Source organism: Cordyceps fumosorosea, assembly GCF_001636725.1.
Source record: "Cordyceps fumosorosea ARSEF 2679 chromosome Unknown scaffold_6, whole genome shotgun sequence".
Lineage (NCBI taxonomy): Eukaryota > Fungi > Ascomycota > Sordariomycetes > Hypocreales > Cordycipitaceae > Cordyceps > Cordyceps fumosorosea.
In genome coordinates, this window is record NW_017387306.1 from 960,047 (window position 1) to 975,171 (window position 15,125).

The following is a 15,125-nucleotide window of genomic DNA, read 5'->3' on the forward strand; positions in this document are numbered from 1 at the left end:
AATCTCGGACCACACAATGCTCAACTCCCGGAGTCGCACAACCGGCAAGTCTTGAATGGATCGCGTGCCATGGTGAAGAAGAGAAAGACGACGCTGCACGGTTTGCGCAGTGCAACACTGCGACCATGTGACGCTGGACGACGGGCCACCTTATTCGCTGGGCGACTGGGCAAATGAAGCAGCAACCCAGAGGACTGAAAGCAAAGCCGGCAAAGCGTTTGTCTTGTTCTGTATTCGGTCCGACACGTTGGCCCTTTTTTTTTCTCTGGGGGAGATTAGACGAAACATACTTGGCACCGGAACAAAAAAAAAATTACTGGAACGAGGAGGTGAGGTCGGCGGCCAAGCGCGAAATGTACGCACATGACGGCATGGGGGTGGCGTTGCGCGTCGCCGAAGAGGCCGACGGATGGGCGTGATTGTGGGACCACTTACACCGAAGCAAGCAGGCGGATGATTATGCGAAATACATTGTCACGACTCACCATGTAGGTCGGAGATGAGAAGGCACTGGAGGATTTGAGTGTGGAGGAGGGGTGGTGTGGTGGGTGTGTACCGCTGGCATCTAGTAAGATGGATGGATCCTCCTCGGCATGGCGAAGAGAGATGAAGAAGTCGCCAGAAGGAGGTTTCAACGTCTGTCTGTCGGTGAGAAATTGGCAGGTATAATACATGGTGTTTAAGTTGCAACAAATGGTTAGTTTGGCTGGGCTAGCCCTAAATGCCGTATGATGCTCCGATGGTCGATGGATGGATGGATGGATGGTGTTGTATGGCCGAACGACTTATAAAACATCAAACCTGCATGAACTACTGCGACTAGCAATTCTTTTAAGATGAGCAGACGTCTGTTTCGTTGTTCTTTACCTTTTTATTCTTGCACGTTTGCCCAAGCAGACGTCAACGCGCTGCTCTTTTACTTTTCTCGTCCAAGCCCGTGTCACTCCCCCGCAACGCCACGCGGCGACCAATGACGGAGATGGGCAAGCCGCATACTGTTATTAGACGGACGATCAAAGAAGAAGCTGGCCGTGGTGTTTCTTGTACATGCCGTAAGGAGAAGGGGGGGGGGGGGGGGGGGAAATCGGGGATCGAAAAGGGAGAGGCTTGCTGCAAACCCCCCCGTGCCACTCCCGCATGTTAAAATGCAGACAGGCTAATTAGTTACGGAAAGGCTAAAGAGGGAGAGAGGAACCAATCGAATCATTCCTAACAATGGCTCAGAAAAGGGCAATTTTGGAATGGAGAAACCGAGACGGCCCTAAAAAAGTGGCGGCAGCGGGGAAGAAGTAACCGCTAAAACGGTAAAGCGGTATAGCGGCGAACAGCCAGGTGCCAACCAGCGAACAAGGGCCAAGCCAAGAAGAAGGGGAAGTGGAAACCGGGAGGTGGGAGGGAGCAGTTTCACCTCACGAGACTCTTTGAAGCGCCAAGTCAATCACCATTTCATCTACCTACCTCACCTCTCTACCCACCAGGTACTCTTCTAACCCACGAACCTGCCATGATCATTCGGTGACATCGCCTATTCGAGACCCCCCCTGCCCGCCTCGCATTGTCCGGCCGGCCCTCTTTGATTGCCTCGTCACTCCTCACCTTCTCCTCTGCTCGCCTCCCATGGGCCTTCGGTCGGTCGGTTCGTAGATTTCCGTCGCGCAACCGCTTTGCATTGCAAATTGACAACCCTCTCATGCGTCTTGCATCAAAGGGCTCAATAATATCAAATCATGTGGTTCCAAGATAAAAGTAAGGTCTCTCGCAGGTACCTCCCTCTACCTGCCGTTCGTTGTGCTCCTGCCCTGTGCTTGTCTTCCCTTACCCCCCCGTGTGAATCTGAACCCACCAGCCTGCCTACTGCATGTGGCCCTTGTCTTTTGTCTTACTGATTATCATTATATTGCTTGTTTGTCAACGGCGCGAGCCGTTTATAAATACATGGCTTCTTCCCTACCACTCTACCTCCTTCTCTCTGCCTTGCCAGGCGATGCTGCTTCCTCGTCAGTCATGAATCTAACATACCACGCTCTAGTTGCGCAGACGGTGCTGGGGCTGGCCTCGGCTGCCCAAAAACGTACGTTGCCACACATAAGATGAGAACAACCCTGCATGTGTATGACCTGCAGCTGACTTGCTGCTGCAAACCAACACAGTGCAGCCATGGACCTTTTCTCCCCTGCCTGTCGGCGACGTCAAGCCGACCGGGTGGCTGCTCGGCGAGATGCAAGCCATGGCTACTGGTCTGCCCGGCCACGAGCATGACTTTTACATCTTCGTGAACCAGTCCTCCTGGCTGAACAAGCCCGGTGCCGGCGGCTCCGAGTACAGCAGCCTCAACGAGGCCCTCCCGTATTGGTTCAACGGCCTCGTGCCCACCGCCTACCAGCTCGACGACGCCCGGCTCAAGGGCCAAGTCCACGACGTCGCCGACACGGTCCTCGGCTTTCAGACCGACGACGGCTGGATCGGCCCCGAGACGGGCGACAAGCGCAATTTCTGGGCCCGCGCCCCTTTCTTCCTCGGTCTCATCCAGCTCGCCGAGGCGGATAAGCAGTGGGAGGACCGCATCGTCAAGGCACTGCACAAGTTCTTCCAGCTCGGCAACAAGATGCTGCACAACGACAGCCAAGGCTTCAACCGCTGCTCCGGAGACGTCGACTGCACGTGGGGCAGGGTGCGCGTCGCCGACATGATCATCACCATCCAGTGGCTGCTGGAGAAGCATCCCCTCAACGTTGACCAGCTCTGGGACACCATGCGCATGTTTTACGACCAAACAGACTACAAGTGGGATAATTGGTACGATCCTGCCACATACCGCAAGGTTGTCAACCCCGACGACAAGAACATCACCCAGTACATCCACGGTGTAAATGTTGGCCAAGGCAGGTTAATCCCACCCACAAGTGCGCAGCTATGACTAACACCCTCTTGCAGGTCTCAAAGCCTCGAGTGTCGTGTGGCGCTTCAAGGGCGATAATTACTTCCGTCAGCGCAGCAGGGACGCCGTAGACTTGACCTTCAAGTACCACGGCAGTGCCTCTGGCTCCATCCTCGCCGATGAGTGGCAGCGCGACGACTCGCAATACATTGGCAGTGAGCTTTGCACCGCCGTAGAGACTTCCTACTCCCTGGCATACATGTACCAGGTCCTCGGAGACAACAACTTTGCCGATCGCGCCGAGACAACCGTGTTCAACGCCATGCCAGTCATGATGACGGGCGACAAGTGGGCGCATCAGTACATGTCGTCTCCCAACATGCCGTTTGCCGTCAGCACAATCCAGCCCGACGGCACCGTGCCGCCCATCTTCACCACGGCCAACAGCGGTGTCGCCACGACGTACGGCATGGAACCCTTGTATCCGTGCTGCACGGTCAACCACCCCCAGGGCTATCCCAAGTTTGTCTCCAACAGCTGGGTAGCGGTTGGCTCCAAGGGTCTCGGACACGCTCTTCTCGGCCCTACCAAGGTCTCGACCAAGGTCAACGGCGGCGACGTGTCCATTGAGTGCACCACCAATTATCCATTTACCAACTCGCTGTCCTACAGCATTACTGCCTCGAAGGACTTTGACCTGTATCTCCGTGTGCCCGAGTGGATGAACTTGAAGTCTTCCTCGCTCTCTGTGGCTCAAGCAGCGGACGGTGATAAGGGCGCGACTACTGCTGCGATTGACGTCCACGCAAGCGACGATAGCACAGGCATGCAGCAGATTTCAATCTCCAAGGGAACCACGACAGTCAGCTACAGCCTCGGCATCGGCCCGCGAGTCGAGCAGCTCGTCGACGACACTGTAGCCATCTACTACGGCAACCTGCTTTATGCGCTCGACGTCGGCTATACCAAGACGACTAGCCTCCCGCACGCATACTTTGACCCTCGAGGGCCAGGTCTCAGCGGCCTGCCGTTTAAGGAGCTGCGGGACGAGTTTATCAACAGCACCAAGGAGTGGAACGTCGCGATTGACCCGTCGACGATCAAGTACAGCGGCGTCGGAGCCACGGACAAGATGGCGAACCCCATCTTTGAACACGACGCGCCGGCCAACTTCATGACGGTGGACGGGTGCCAGATCAAGTGGGATCTGAAGATGGGCGTGCTGCCGGATCGAGTGCCGAAGGATCGAAAGTGTATCTCGGAGAGGAAGACATACCGGCTGATTCCGTACGGGGCGGCCAAGGTGCACATGTCACATATTCCGACTGTGACGCTGTAGGTGTTGTTGATGGTGTTGGTGGTGTTGGTGGTGTTGGGTGTTGTTGAGTGTTGTTGTTGAGTGTTGTTGTTGAGTGTTGTTGTTGGTGTTGCTGTGAATATTTCTCCTGTTACACTTGTTGTTATGCCGTATGTTTATTATGTATATATATTTTTGGAGCAAGCATGCTGATGATTGGGCTATGAATTGGAGGTGGCATTTTCATAATTCTGATATTTATGCATCCTGCGCACCGTATATATGCAATATGCCGGTTTCGGTGCGCCTCGTGTCGTGGGATCTGATCCGACGGGTTGATCTATGGTGCGCCGGACAAGGCCTAGCTCGATCTTGGAACACAAACTAGAGCAAACAGAGGCGGGCTTCATCCATGGCCTGGCTGGCAAGAACTGTTATTTCACAGTGCAGTGGTATGTGCGTCGGCGGGCGAGACAAGGCTGAGCTGGGGGCGGCTGTGCAAGAGGGGAAGGCGGGTTGTCCTGCCACGTTCTTTGCCCGGAAATCTGGAAATCACTCTGTTTTTTTTTGTGCTCAGATTTGTGCGCTTCAACGTGATTACCTGCGCATCAAATTATCCAGTTCAGTTGTCAGCCAACAAAAGGCAGGCCGATGAGAGGGGGGATATTTGGCCAACATGTGCGGAATCCGTACGATGGACGATGATGGCCGGATGTTGAGAGCCTTGTCTGCAGTTTCCAGGGAGTAGCAGCTGAACAAGGACTGGATGGCAAGGTATTGGACCAAGCTGGGTAGCAAAGAAAAGACGACTTGCTCTGCGGCCATTCTTTGTCCGCCCTCCTGTTCCCTCCCTCATGGGCCCATGAATGTGTCCATGGATGATGGATGGATGGGTGGGCGCGGCTGCAGCTGCATGGGGGGGCATGGGGGGTTCCAAGTTGCTAATTTTGGTGCAGTGCAGTGACGCTCATTTTCTTCCCTCTTGCCGTGATCAGAGCCTAAATTAATATTCTCACTTGGGTAGTATCATCCGCCCTGTTCGTCCCAGGGCCTGCAGCAGGCCGTTGTTGGTGATTTGGAGATGTCGTTGTTTGCCTCAGCTATCAGTCGGTTAGTTCCCAAGATAGTAAGCGACGCCGGTGAGAGGAAACGGCAAGCAAGGAGCAAGACATTGGGCAAAAGAAGGTCTGCTCCGTGCAGAATATCAACCTTAAAATAGATGGGTGCAGGTTTTTTTTTTTTTTTTTTTTTTTTTTTTTTTTTTTTTGACGCGTAGTAGTACCTTATCCGAAAGGCGGCGGCGCGGGAGGCTGCAGATGTTGCTTGGCTCGGCTAACAATATGGGTGGAAAAAAAAAGAATGGGAAAAGAGAAAAGGAGAGATGTGATGTTTGTGTGGCCGAGCCAGCCACAAATCTGCACCTCTTCTGCACTCTGCACTCTGCACTCTACTCTGCCTGCTTTGCCAGCCATGGGTGGAGAGGAGAAGCGCCGGAATGGTGTACAAAAACCCGGATGAGCGCCCAACAGGCACTGATTCCGTTGTTTCCCCCCTTTTCCCCTTCTTCCCCTTCTTCTCTGGCTGGCTCTTCAGTTTTTTTTTGCTCGGGTCTTTGGGTGGCTGCAACTTTGCCAAGTGACTTGGTGTTGTTGGGGTGCTCTCTCTGCCTGACTGACTGACTGACTGACTTCCATCGGCCTCCGTTTGCACCTCGTCCCTTGTCACAAACCCCAGTCCCAAGCTTCTCCTTGGGAAGAAATTCACACTGCAACCCTTGATTCACGCGTTTCGATTCGACCTCAATTACTCGACATCTTGTCCCCTTCCGTTCATCCTCCCGACCCCCGCCTCTCTCTCGCGCCCACGTACACGCCTCCCTCCCAACCATCACCGCAAACCAACAACGAGCCGTCGATCCCAGCAACACCAACTCACAAACAGCATCCCCTTCCTCCCCCCAAAGCTATAATCATGGCGAGACGACACGGCCTCGCCAACACCCCCCTCCTCCCTCTTCTGCTCCTCCTCCTCCTCCTCCTCCCCGCCCTCGCCGTCGACCCGACCTTTGAAGTCTACCCAAAAGAGGCCCAACCGTGCCTCTACGCCGCGGCCAAGGGGTCCCAGTGCTCCGGAGACACCGTTGAGGAACTCAACGCGTGCCTCTGCAGCGGCGGCGCCCCCGTGTCCGGCGGAAACGGCTTCGTGTACGGCACCGCCCTGTGCCTCGGTCCGACGGTCTCCGCCAGCGTGGTCGGCGACGTCTACGACCAGATGAAGGTCAGCTGCGGCCCGACCCTCACGCCCGTCCGGTACACAAAGACCGAGTTCATGGCCTGGGCCGCCGACGAGGCTGCCAAGGCCGCCTCCTCCTCTTCCACGACGTCAACAGTAGTAAAGACCAGCACCATCCGCAGCAAGATCACGGTGACCGAATCGGCGTCGTCCTCGTCAACGTCGACATCCTCGTCGTCCGCCGCGTCTGGAGCCACAGCCTCTACTACCTTGGCCACGTCCGCCTCACCCGGAGCCTCCTCCACCGCGTCTGCCACGGCATCCTCCTCGCCCGGTCCGGCAAGCGCCACCGGCGACGACAACAAGGACACGCTCTCCACCGGGACCACTGTCGGCATCGCGGTCGGCGCCTCCGTCGCCGGCCTCTCCGCCCTGGCCGGCCTCGCCTTCCTCCTCATCCGCCGCTCGCACTACTCCGCATCGACTTTTAGCGCCTCGCCGCCGCCGCCGCCGCCGGCACCGCTGCAGCCGCAGCCGCAAAACGTGGCGGAGATGCCGGCCATGAGCCAGGTTCCTCCCTCCCACAAGCAGCAGGAGCAGCCCAACTTCCTCGGCGCGTGGACGCTGCCGACCGGCGCGCCGTACAGGGACAGCCCCGGCCCCAACGTCGTCGACGACAACGCGCATCAGCATGCCGCCGGCGGCCCACCGCCGCCGCAGTCGAAGCCGCCGGGCGGCATCTTCGAGCTCGACTCGGGGGGGTCGGTCGTCGCCGTTCCACAGCAGGGGTACCAACAGTACCACCAGTCGGGTTGGCAGCCGATTGCGCAGCAGCCGGGTCCGCCGAGAGACTACAGACCGTACATGCCTCAGTGATGCAGGCCACAGCAGGAGTAGAAAGAGGGGTTATATGAGTTGGGTATGGAAACTTGGGGCCTTGTTCCTGACTTTACTTGAACTTTGCCAATGGACTTGTTCCTTATGTTCGGGATGTTGCGCGCAGCAACCATAATGACGTTTGGAAAAATATATCTAGGACGCTCTTTTACCTGCATCTAGCGAAGCCTTAGCAATCATATCATTACAATAAGTTGTTTGCATCTACCATCTCATAACCCGGCACGTATTGCCAGCGAACAGGAGATTTGGCAAGATTCATAAGTATTCTACAAGGTATACAAGCTAACTCCATATTTAAACCAATAAAACACTAACAATGAGGTAGGTATGTTATGCAACCGTTTCGAACTCCTACCAAGCCATCCCGGAGCAATGCTTTAAATTTACGACTTGGTCCCAAGACGCTTGAAAGGATGCGCCTCTGTATTCAGCACCCACTCGTCGAGGCTAATCAGCGACGGCTCGGAAAACACCAGATAAAAGTACTTGAGCGTTTCTGCCAGCCAGAAGCTCTCCATGGAGTCCAGCTTCCTGGCATCATCAGTGTCCACATTGGCCACAGCGCTGTTGGCCAGGTCCGTCTTTGTGAGGCCGTCGACGGCCTGCCACATGATCCACGCCTTTTCCTGCCACATTTTGTCACCGGTGATGCGGTACATGATGAAGACACTCTCAATTGCCTCGGGTCGTAGGATGTACTCCTTGGACACGATTTTGGCGATGCCTTTGGGAGGCAGCTCGTCGTCCCGAACGCTGTCGCCGACGGCCGCGCGCCAGGCCGTCTCGTTCCACGTGCAGTGCGTCTTGTCATAACAGGGCACGCCCATGAGTCGCTCAGGCATGACTCCGGACTTGGTGGCATTGTACGCCCATACGCAGCCGTCAGTCAGGCGTCGGCCAATCTCAACGTCAGAGTCGTTGGACGTGAGTCGCCCACCAAGGGCATACATGCCGCCCGCAAAGCACGTCAAATGTTCAGTCACGGCTGATAGGTTTGGCTGGCCTTCGGGGGCGTCCCTGGTGGTTGCATCGCCCGTCATCAGGATGTCAGCGTCACCGGGGACCATTGGGCGGTAGATGAGGTGCTTGTGCGTGGCGGCCATACTGCGCTTGTACAGTCGCTCGTACATGGGATCGAGGTGATCAAGTAGGGCCATCATCTTGGGAAAGTATTCATATGCGCTGTCGGAGCCGCCACCCATCGAGTATATCGAGCCGGTGTCGAAGCGTGCGGCGCTGGGATCGACTGAACCGGACCACAGACCGGGAAGTTTCGTTGTCATCTGTGAGGCGTCGAGAAGATCGGTTATATGTTGCGTGACATCGTAGTATCGTGCATCGCCGGTAATTAAACTCAGTCGCGTGAACTCGAGAACCATGGTACCAATCTCGGCCAGGCTCGTCGAGGGCGGCGCCGTCTGGTTCTTGTTTTCGGCAGCTTCCTTGATGTTCCAGCGGCCGACGGGCATGTGGTTGGGCGTGTCAAACGCCTTGAGTATCATGTCTCCAGCATCGGTCGCTTTCTTCTTTAGTCGATCCTCGCCACTCAAATCGTAAGCGGCAACCAGACCACCCAGGTAGCGGATGTTGGTTTCGAACAAGCTAATGACATCACCAGACGAAGAGCTGGCGAAGGAGATATTCTTATCCACAGCGCCAACGGCTTCATTGAACTCGTTGTACATGCCCATAATCCACATGGTGTCAAGGGCGTCAACCAAGGTTGCCGCCCAACCGCCGAATGTATCTTTGGATCCGCCACTGACGGGCTTGAGCTCGTCGTGGAGCCATGCCTGATCTATGTAGGAGGCCCAACAACGCTGGAATGTCGTCTTGACTGCCTCGCGACGACCAAGGCGTGTCTTCTTGTCGTCTTCGGTCTCATCCCCAAACTTGAACTGCACCGCAGGCAGGGGCTTGGTACCCTGGGTCGGTAGCGGCCGAGGCTTTTCCAAGGGATTATTCCATGGCAGTCTTCGCCAAATCAGGTCGTCTTCTTCTTGTCCCCCTGAGTTGCCTGAGTCTTTCTGTGGACGGCGAGGCGAATCTCTTCGATCGGAAAAGTGCCAGCTCAGTGTCACAATCATGACAACGCAGATGGCAGCGGTGAGGAGGATAGCCCAAAACCTTCGTCGCTGGGGAGTCAGCCATTTTGAATCCCGTAGACGCATGGCCGAGGGCAGCTGGGATGTGCGGCTTTGAAGGTTTGCAAAATGTAACGAAAGCCCAACTGACGGCGATCTTCAGGCGGGTGAGGAGAGGAAGTAGGTATTTGTACGGATATTTTTACTTGATTCCCCAAATTGTCGCGAGACCTGCAGCCTGTTTTAACTGCAGACCCCGGTCCCCGTTACACAGGAAGGAAGGAGCCGACCAGGCTGAGCCTTCCCAGCAACAAAGGAGCCGATCATGCCCCACGTCTCAATCTCGTTTATTGTCGTATTTCGGATTTACGTTGAAGTTTACGAATAATAAGGCTGACTTGCCCCGAAGAAATCTACTTTGTTTGTGCTGGTTACTCGGGCCGTCCGTATTTGGCAAAAGTCGGATTGATTTCATCGGCGAAAAAAGATCAGTTTTAATATCCAGGATACAAGCACAGGATACAAACGCAAGAAAATGAAAAGATGAAGGGGGTGTGTGGCAGATAATTAGATAATCAAAAAAAATTACCAAAATTATCCATCATGTCTCAAGCTCAACCAGCATGGTGGCCAGCTTCAAGTTTGTGTGCTCAGTGCGCCCAAGATGATTGTCGAACACGGGGCATCGTACTCTGACGGCTTCACAAGCACCGGCTTTGCGCTATTGTTCTCTCCATACACAACCAGACTCTCCGTGCCCTCGGCGTATCGCGGCCAGCCCATCTCCTCCGTCAGCCCGTGCCACGGATCATTACTGAAGGCATACCAAGCCCGCTGCACGACCTCAGTCAGCGCCTGCTGCTCCGCCTTCGGCTTTATGCCGCTGACGTCCCCCGACGCGCCAAGGACCATGTGCAGGTCCGTGCCGTGGTACGCGCCGCTCGTCGGGTACAGGCGCGTGTTGTCCCAGTCGCCGAGGTACCGCCACGTCCAGGCCGGCACGCCGTGGTGCTCGCGCGCGCGCGCCTGGTGCGCGACCGGGCAGGTGAAGCTTTCGAGGTGGAAGGCGTCGACCTGCGCCTGCGTGGGCACGACGCCCTTGGCGTAGGCGGGGATCTTGTAGTAGCCAGCCTCGTTGTCGTTGTTGCCGGAGAAGAGGGGCACCCGGGCGAAGCGGCCCTCCTGGGTGCGGTTGACGTAGTCGGAGAAGACGACCTCCTCGTCCGGGATGGGGTAGAAGGGCGGCACGGAGCGCAGCGGGCTGCTGCTCTTGCCCGGCGGGACCGAGGCGGCCGCGGCTTCCAGCTTGCGCCAGTCGGCGCGCTTCACGCACTCGTAGACGTCTCTTTTGCTGCAGCATCCGAGTTGCCTGGCGACCTGCTTGAAGTTTGCCAACGGGACGCCGGCGGGCTGCACCGGAAAGCTGAATGCGTTGCCGGAAGTGGCAATCACGCCGCTGATGAGAGGCTTCTCTTGGTACGCGTACGTCCAGTAGTCGACCGAGACACCACCGGACGACTGGCCAGCGATGGTGATCCTGTCGGGGTCGCCTCCGAATGCATGGATGTTCTCATGCAGCCACTCAACCGCGGCACGTTGATCGCGCAGCCCAGCATTCTGCGGCTTGCCAGGGAAGCCGGGGAAGCCAAATATATTGATGCGATAATTCACCGTGACGAAGATGGCGTCTTGCGCGTCGGCAAAGTACTTGCCATTGTAAAACGGGCTATTCGTGTTTCCAATAGCAAACCCTAAACACATTCACAATGAGTCTGTCTTGCTGTGGCAGTGTCTATTATACAGTTGGATGGTGACACTTACGCCCACCGTAGAAAAATACAATCACAGGCTTCCGAGACTTGTAGGAAGCGGCCGTTGGCTTGGTCCAAATATTGAGCGTCAAGCAGTCCTCGCTCTTGTTGGTGCCCGCGCCCGAGGCAAAGTACGACAGGATCCGCGGTGCCTGCGGCGTGAGTCCGGGGTAGTCGACAGGCGGCGAGGCCGTCAGCGGACAGTCGTATCCAAAATGCGCCGCCTCGTACGGCTTGCCATCGGTGAAGCGCTCCGGGGGGGCGAAGCGCAGGTCCCCGACCGGAGGCTTGGCGTACGGTATTCCCAGGTATTCGAGCACGCTGGGTGAGTTGCTCGCGGGATGGCCCGTGATGGGGCCGTTGGTCGTCTGGACTGTGAGGTACACGGGCAGGGACTGGGCGTCATCGCCTCCGCCGCGGGAGGGGGAGGCCCTCTCCGCTTTGACGGCACAAGCCGCCAGGGCGAGGAAGAGGGGTGACACGGCCTTGGATCGCATTGTGATGAGATTCATAGGATCTGAGACGGGAGGGTCGCACACAATTCACCAGCTACGCTCGGAAGAGGGGACTTTGGCGCGTGCTGCAACGGTTCAGCATACCAAGCTGTGATGTTCAAGACATGCTAATAATGAGTAACTAGTAGTTATGCCCACAGCACGCATTGTTAGTACCAATATGCAGTCTTGTACTCGCTGGTCCCGCTCCGTAATAGCCTCCAAGGAACAGCAGCCGCTAACTACAGCACCTATTTGACGTAGAGAAGCATTCTGCGCCGCAGGAGCAGGGCAAGGAGCGAGCCTCGAGAGGAGGCCTAGTGGGAGATCAGAAGGGGAAAGGAGCATTTCAGTCGTCTATTGTAAGCCCAAGCCAAGGGGAACTTGGTCGGCTACGCTAGCTAGTAGGGTTCATTGGATGGACAGAGGGCGCAACATCAAGGCTGAGAATGAAGCCTTGGCGGGCCAGGTTCCAGAAGGAGAAGGCGCGAAAACCACATGTTTTTTTTTAATCTTCAGCGGACAAGGAAGGGAGCGAATCAGGGTGCTTCCCAACGGTAATTCTGCCCTGGACCTGTGTGTCTTGACCATGACGAGGATTTACAAGGATTCTCGATTGGCGGATTGGTGTAGATTTAGATTTACGACCCGCAGATTTGATTTATGCCGTCCCTGATGAATCTCTGCAAGATGAGCACGCATTCCCAAGTAACAGCCATCTGCGGCCCAGCCTTCGCTTCGAGCGGTCGCGGCGCGGCGCAAAGTCTCCGAAGCCACGCGACACCATTTTAGTCTTGGACCGAGTTATCGAGTTGCGTTGCAATACGCTGAGACAAGCCTCATTCTTTCGTACCGGTCATTATTGTAGTGGAAATGGCTGAAGAAGCGGCACTGGTTGGGTGGTGTGCACTAACAGGCTGGCACGACCTTCAGTCAAACTGGACAGCACCGCAACAGATGGGCTCTAATAATTCTTGTGCCAGGCAAACATCAGGCACATTAGGCTCCAAAGTCAGGGGGAAATCTCGTTCCAGAAGAATTAGAACCAAGAGCCTAAAAAAAAAAAAAAAAAAAAAAGCTTCCCTGTCAGCTCTGGCAGCCTGATTACCCCTCCCAAGCCAGGCGCGGCCACTCCGGACGAGCCCTGCGATCTCAAAGACATCATCCCCGGAAGCTTATTTGTCCAGCTTGCTGATGAGTGGCGTACGCCACGGGGTAAAACTGGACGGGCAGTAACCATGAATGAATGCGGGCATCTTGGGCTTCGCAACAGGTTAGTGGCCACACGGTGACACCCAGACCAAGGGCTAGTCTTGTTTGACCAGCACATCAATGCCCCTTCGAGGGAAAAGTCTGTATTAGGTCTCTGCTGCAAAAGAACCAGACTAGTAGACTTTTTGGTAACTCCTCCGAAGCCCGAGTATGTTGTTGAAAAGCTTGTTGTTCATGGTGGTGTCTTGGGTCTTGCCCTTCTTTAAAAGCCTACCGACCTCCCGTGTCAAGTGCGGAGAAAAGAGAGTGGAAGAAAAAGCTATGATAAGGGCCTTCATACCGCCTTGTCTATTTATTATTGTCACTTCCACGTCCGAGAAAGCATCGACATGAGGGCGGCCAACAGCATCATCATCACCACTAGCCCTTGAGAGATTCACGGCAGTGCCGTCGCTGACAGGACGTGCAATGTTTGTCTGTCGAGAATGGCACAGCAGTATGCTCGAACCATGACAACCGGAAACCGGGGTCTAGGGTTTCCCACCGACCAATACGACGATAATGGCTGGAAGCTATACATAACATCACTCGTCATGCTCATCAGCGCTGGCATCTTTGTCATTCTACGATGCTCAACGCGGCTTTGGTTCCGCAAGTTTGGCTGGGACGATGCAACGATTGTGGCTTCACTGGTATGCTCCCTTTGAAACCGGATGTTAGGCGATGGAGATGGCAAGTACTAACGTGATACGCTTCGCAGTCCTGCTCAGTCCTGCTATCGGTCGCCATTCAATTAGCCATCTCCCACGGATACGGCATGCACAAGGCCGACCTGTCCAAAGATGAGCTGCACATGGCCTTGAAGTACTTCTTCATAGCCCAGACACCATACAAAGTCACCGTGTGCTTGAACAAGGTGGCCACCGTCTTGCTATACTTGCGGCTCTTCCCCTCCCCGCGATTCCGGGCCGCAGCATTTGCAACACTGGCCATCATCATAGCAGCGAGTATCGGGTCAATATGCGCGACCATTTTTCAGTGCGTCCCTGTCGCTGGCGCTTGGAATCACTCCATCGAGGCCCGGTGCATCAACTCGGGCCAGTTCTGGGTGGCATATGCGGTCATGAACATTCTGACCGATGTCATGGTGCTCCTTCTACCGATTCCGGTGATCAAGAATCTAAGCCTCGGCAGGCGTGACAAGGCCATGCTATACGGTCTTTTCCTTCTTGGAGGCTTGTAGGCAGACCCCGTCGCCAACGAACAACTCAGTATCCAGTCTAACCTCTCACAGCGTAACCATAACCTCCATACTCCGAACCACATCTGTCCAATACTCGTTGACGAACAGAGCGGACATTACATTCAACTTCATCCCGCGCGGCATCTGGACGCTGATCGAGGCCAACCTGGGCATCATCATCCCCTGCCTCGTCATCCTGCGCCAGCCGCTCGGCATCCTGCTACCACGCCTCTTCGGGCCCTCCTCACCCCACGCGCACGCCGCGTTCCGGAAGCCGCGGGGCGACATGGAAAAGGGCTTCGCGCTGTCGGACCTCTCCACGAGCCAGGCGGATGGCGGCGGCCTCTGGTGCGGCTCCAACCTGGCGCAGCAGAGCGTCGTCATCAGCGGGCCCGGGACGCCGGCGGGCCGGCGCAGCGAGGAGCAGCACCCGCCGCACTTCTTCTTCGACGTGTCGAGGGACAGCGACAGCGAGGCGGACGGCAAGACGCCGGCGGTCATGCGGGGGATCTCCAAGACGGTGGAGGTGGTGCGGACGTCGGTTCATCAGGATCGCGCGTACTACCACACGGGTGGGTTTTCGAGCCCGTCGCAAGCTTCTGGGCCGTCGTATAGCTCAAAGTAGCCTGCATAAGTAGAAATTAGTCGACGTGGCCATGTGTGTGTAGGTCATTGGGCATGGTTAAGAATGGATTCAAGGCGTCATCAGTCGTGGCGACCCCGAGAAATCGGTGTAGTTATCACGTCGTATCCCCAATTGCTCCCTACTAAACAATGTTTATCAATGCCAACAACTTATCTTTGAAGAAGACCGATAAACTTTTGTGATATTTGCCTCCTCCGATATGGTGGTGTTTTCTTTCCGCAAACTCAGAAGCTACAGGGTAATTTCGTGAGGCAGTGCTCCGCTGGCAATCTGGCCTTTCGTCTAAGCAATGCTGGAACATTCCTCTCCTTATCAAGTTGTTAATTTG

At 55.8% G+C, this 15,125-nt stretch overlaps 5 protein-coding genes across 5 annotated transcripts; 3 read left to right on the forward strand and 2 right to left on the reverse strand.

Moving 5' to 3' along the window:
• Positions 1–2,004: 2,004 nt before the first annotated feature.
• Positions 2,005–4,217, forward strand: ISF_03463 (hypothetical protein; the record flags this gene model as incomplete). The annotated part of the gene is made up of 3 exons (XM_018847069.1): positions 2,005–2,071; positions 2,151–2,864; positions 2,935–4,217. 3 exons carry the CDS (start codon positions 2,005–2,007, stop codon positions 4,215–4,217), a joined length of 2,064 nt encoding a protein of 687 aa, XP_018705958.1.
• Positions 4,218–6,146: 1,929 nt separating this feature from the next.
• On the forward strand, positions 6,147–7,283 carry ISF_03464 (hypothetical protein; the record flags this gene model as incomplete). Its single annotated transcript, XM_018847070.1, has 1 exon — positions 6,147–7,283. One exon carries the CDS (start codon positions 6,147–6,149, stop codon positions 7,281–7,283), a length of 1,137 nt encoding a protein of 378 aa, XP_018705959.1.
• Positions 7,284–7,690: 407 nt separating this feature from the next.
• ISF_03465 (glycosyl hydrolase family 47 protein) lies at positions 7,691–9,478 on the reverse strand (the record flags this gene model as incomplete). Its single annotated transcript, XM_018847071.1, has 1 exon — positions 7,691–9,478. One exon carries the CDS (start codon positions 9,476–9,478, stop codon positions 7,691–7,693), a length of 1,788 nt encoding a protein of 595 aa, XP_018705960.1.
• A 549-nt stretch (positions 9,479–10,027) lies between these two features.
• Positions 10,028–11,699, reverse strand: ISF_03466 (Carboxylesterase, type B; the record flags this gene model as incomplete). The annotated part of the gene is made up of 2 exons (XM_018847072.1): positions 10,028–11,142; positions 11,213–11,699. 2 exons carry the CDS (start codon positions 11,697–11,699, stop codon positions 10,028–10,030), a joined length of 1,602 nt encoding a protein of 533 aa, XP_018705961.1.
• A 1,718-nt stretch (positions 11,700–13,417) lies between these two features.
• On the forward strand, positions 13,418–14,776 carry ISF_03467 (hypothetical protein; the record flags this gene model as incomplete). The annotated part of the gene is made up of 3 exons (XM_018847073.1): positions 13,418–13,600; positions 13,669–14,147; positions 14,203–14,776. 3 exons carry the CDS (start codon positions 13,418–13,420, stop codon positions 14,774–14,776), a joined length of 1,236 nt encoding a protein of 411 aa, XP_018705962.1.
• Between the last annotated feature and the right edge of the window lie 349 nt (positions 14,777–15,125).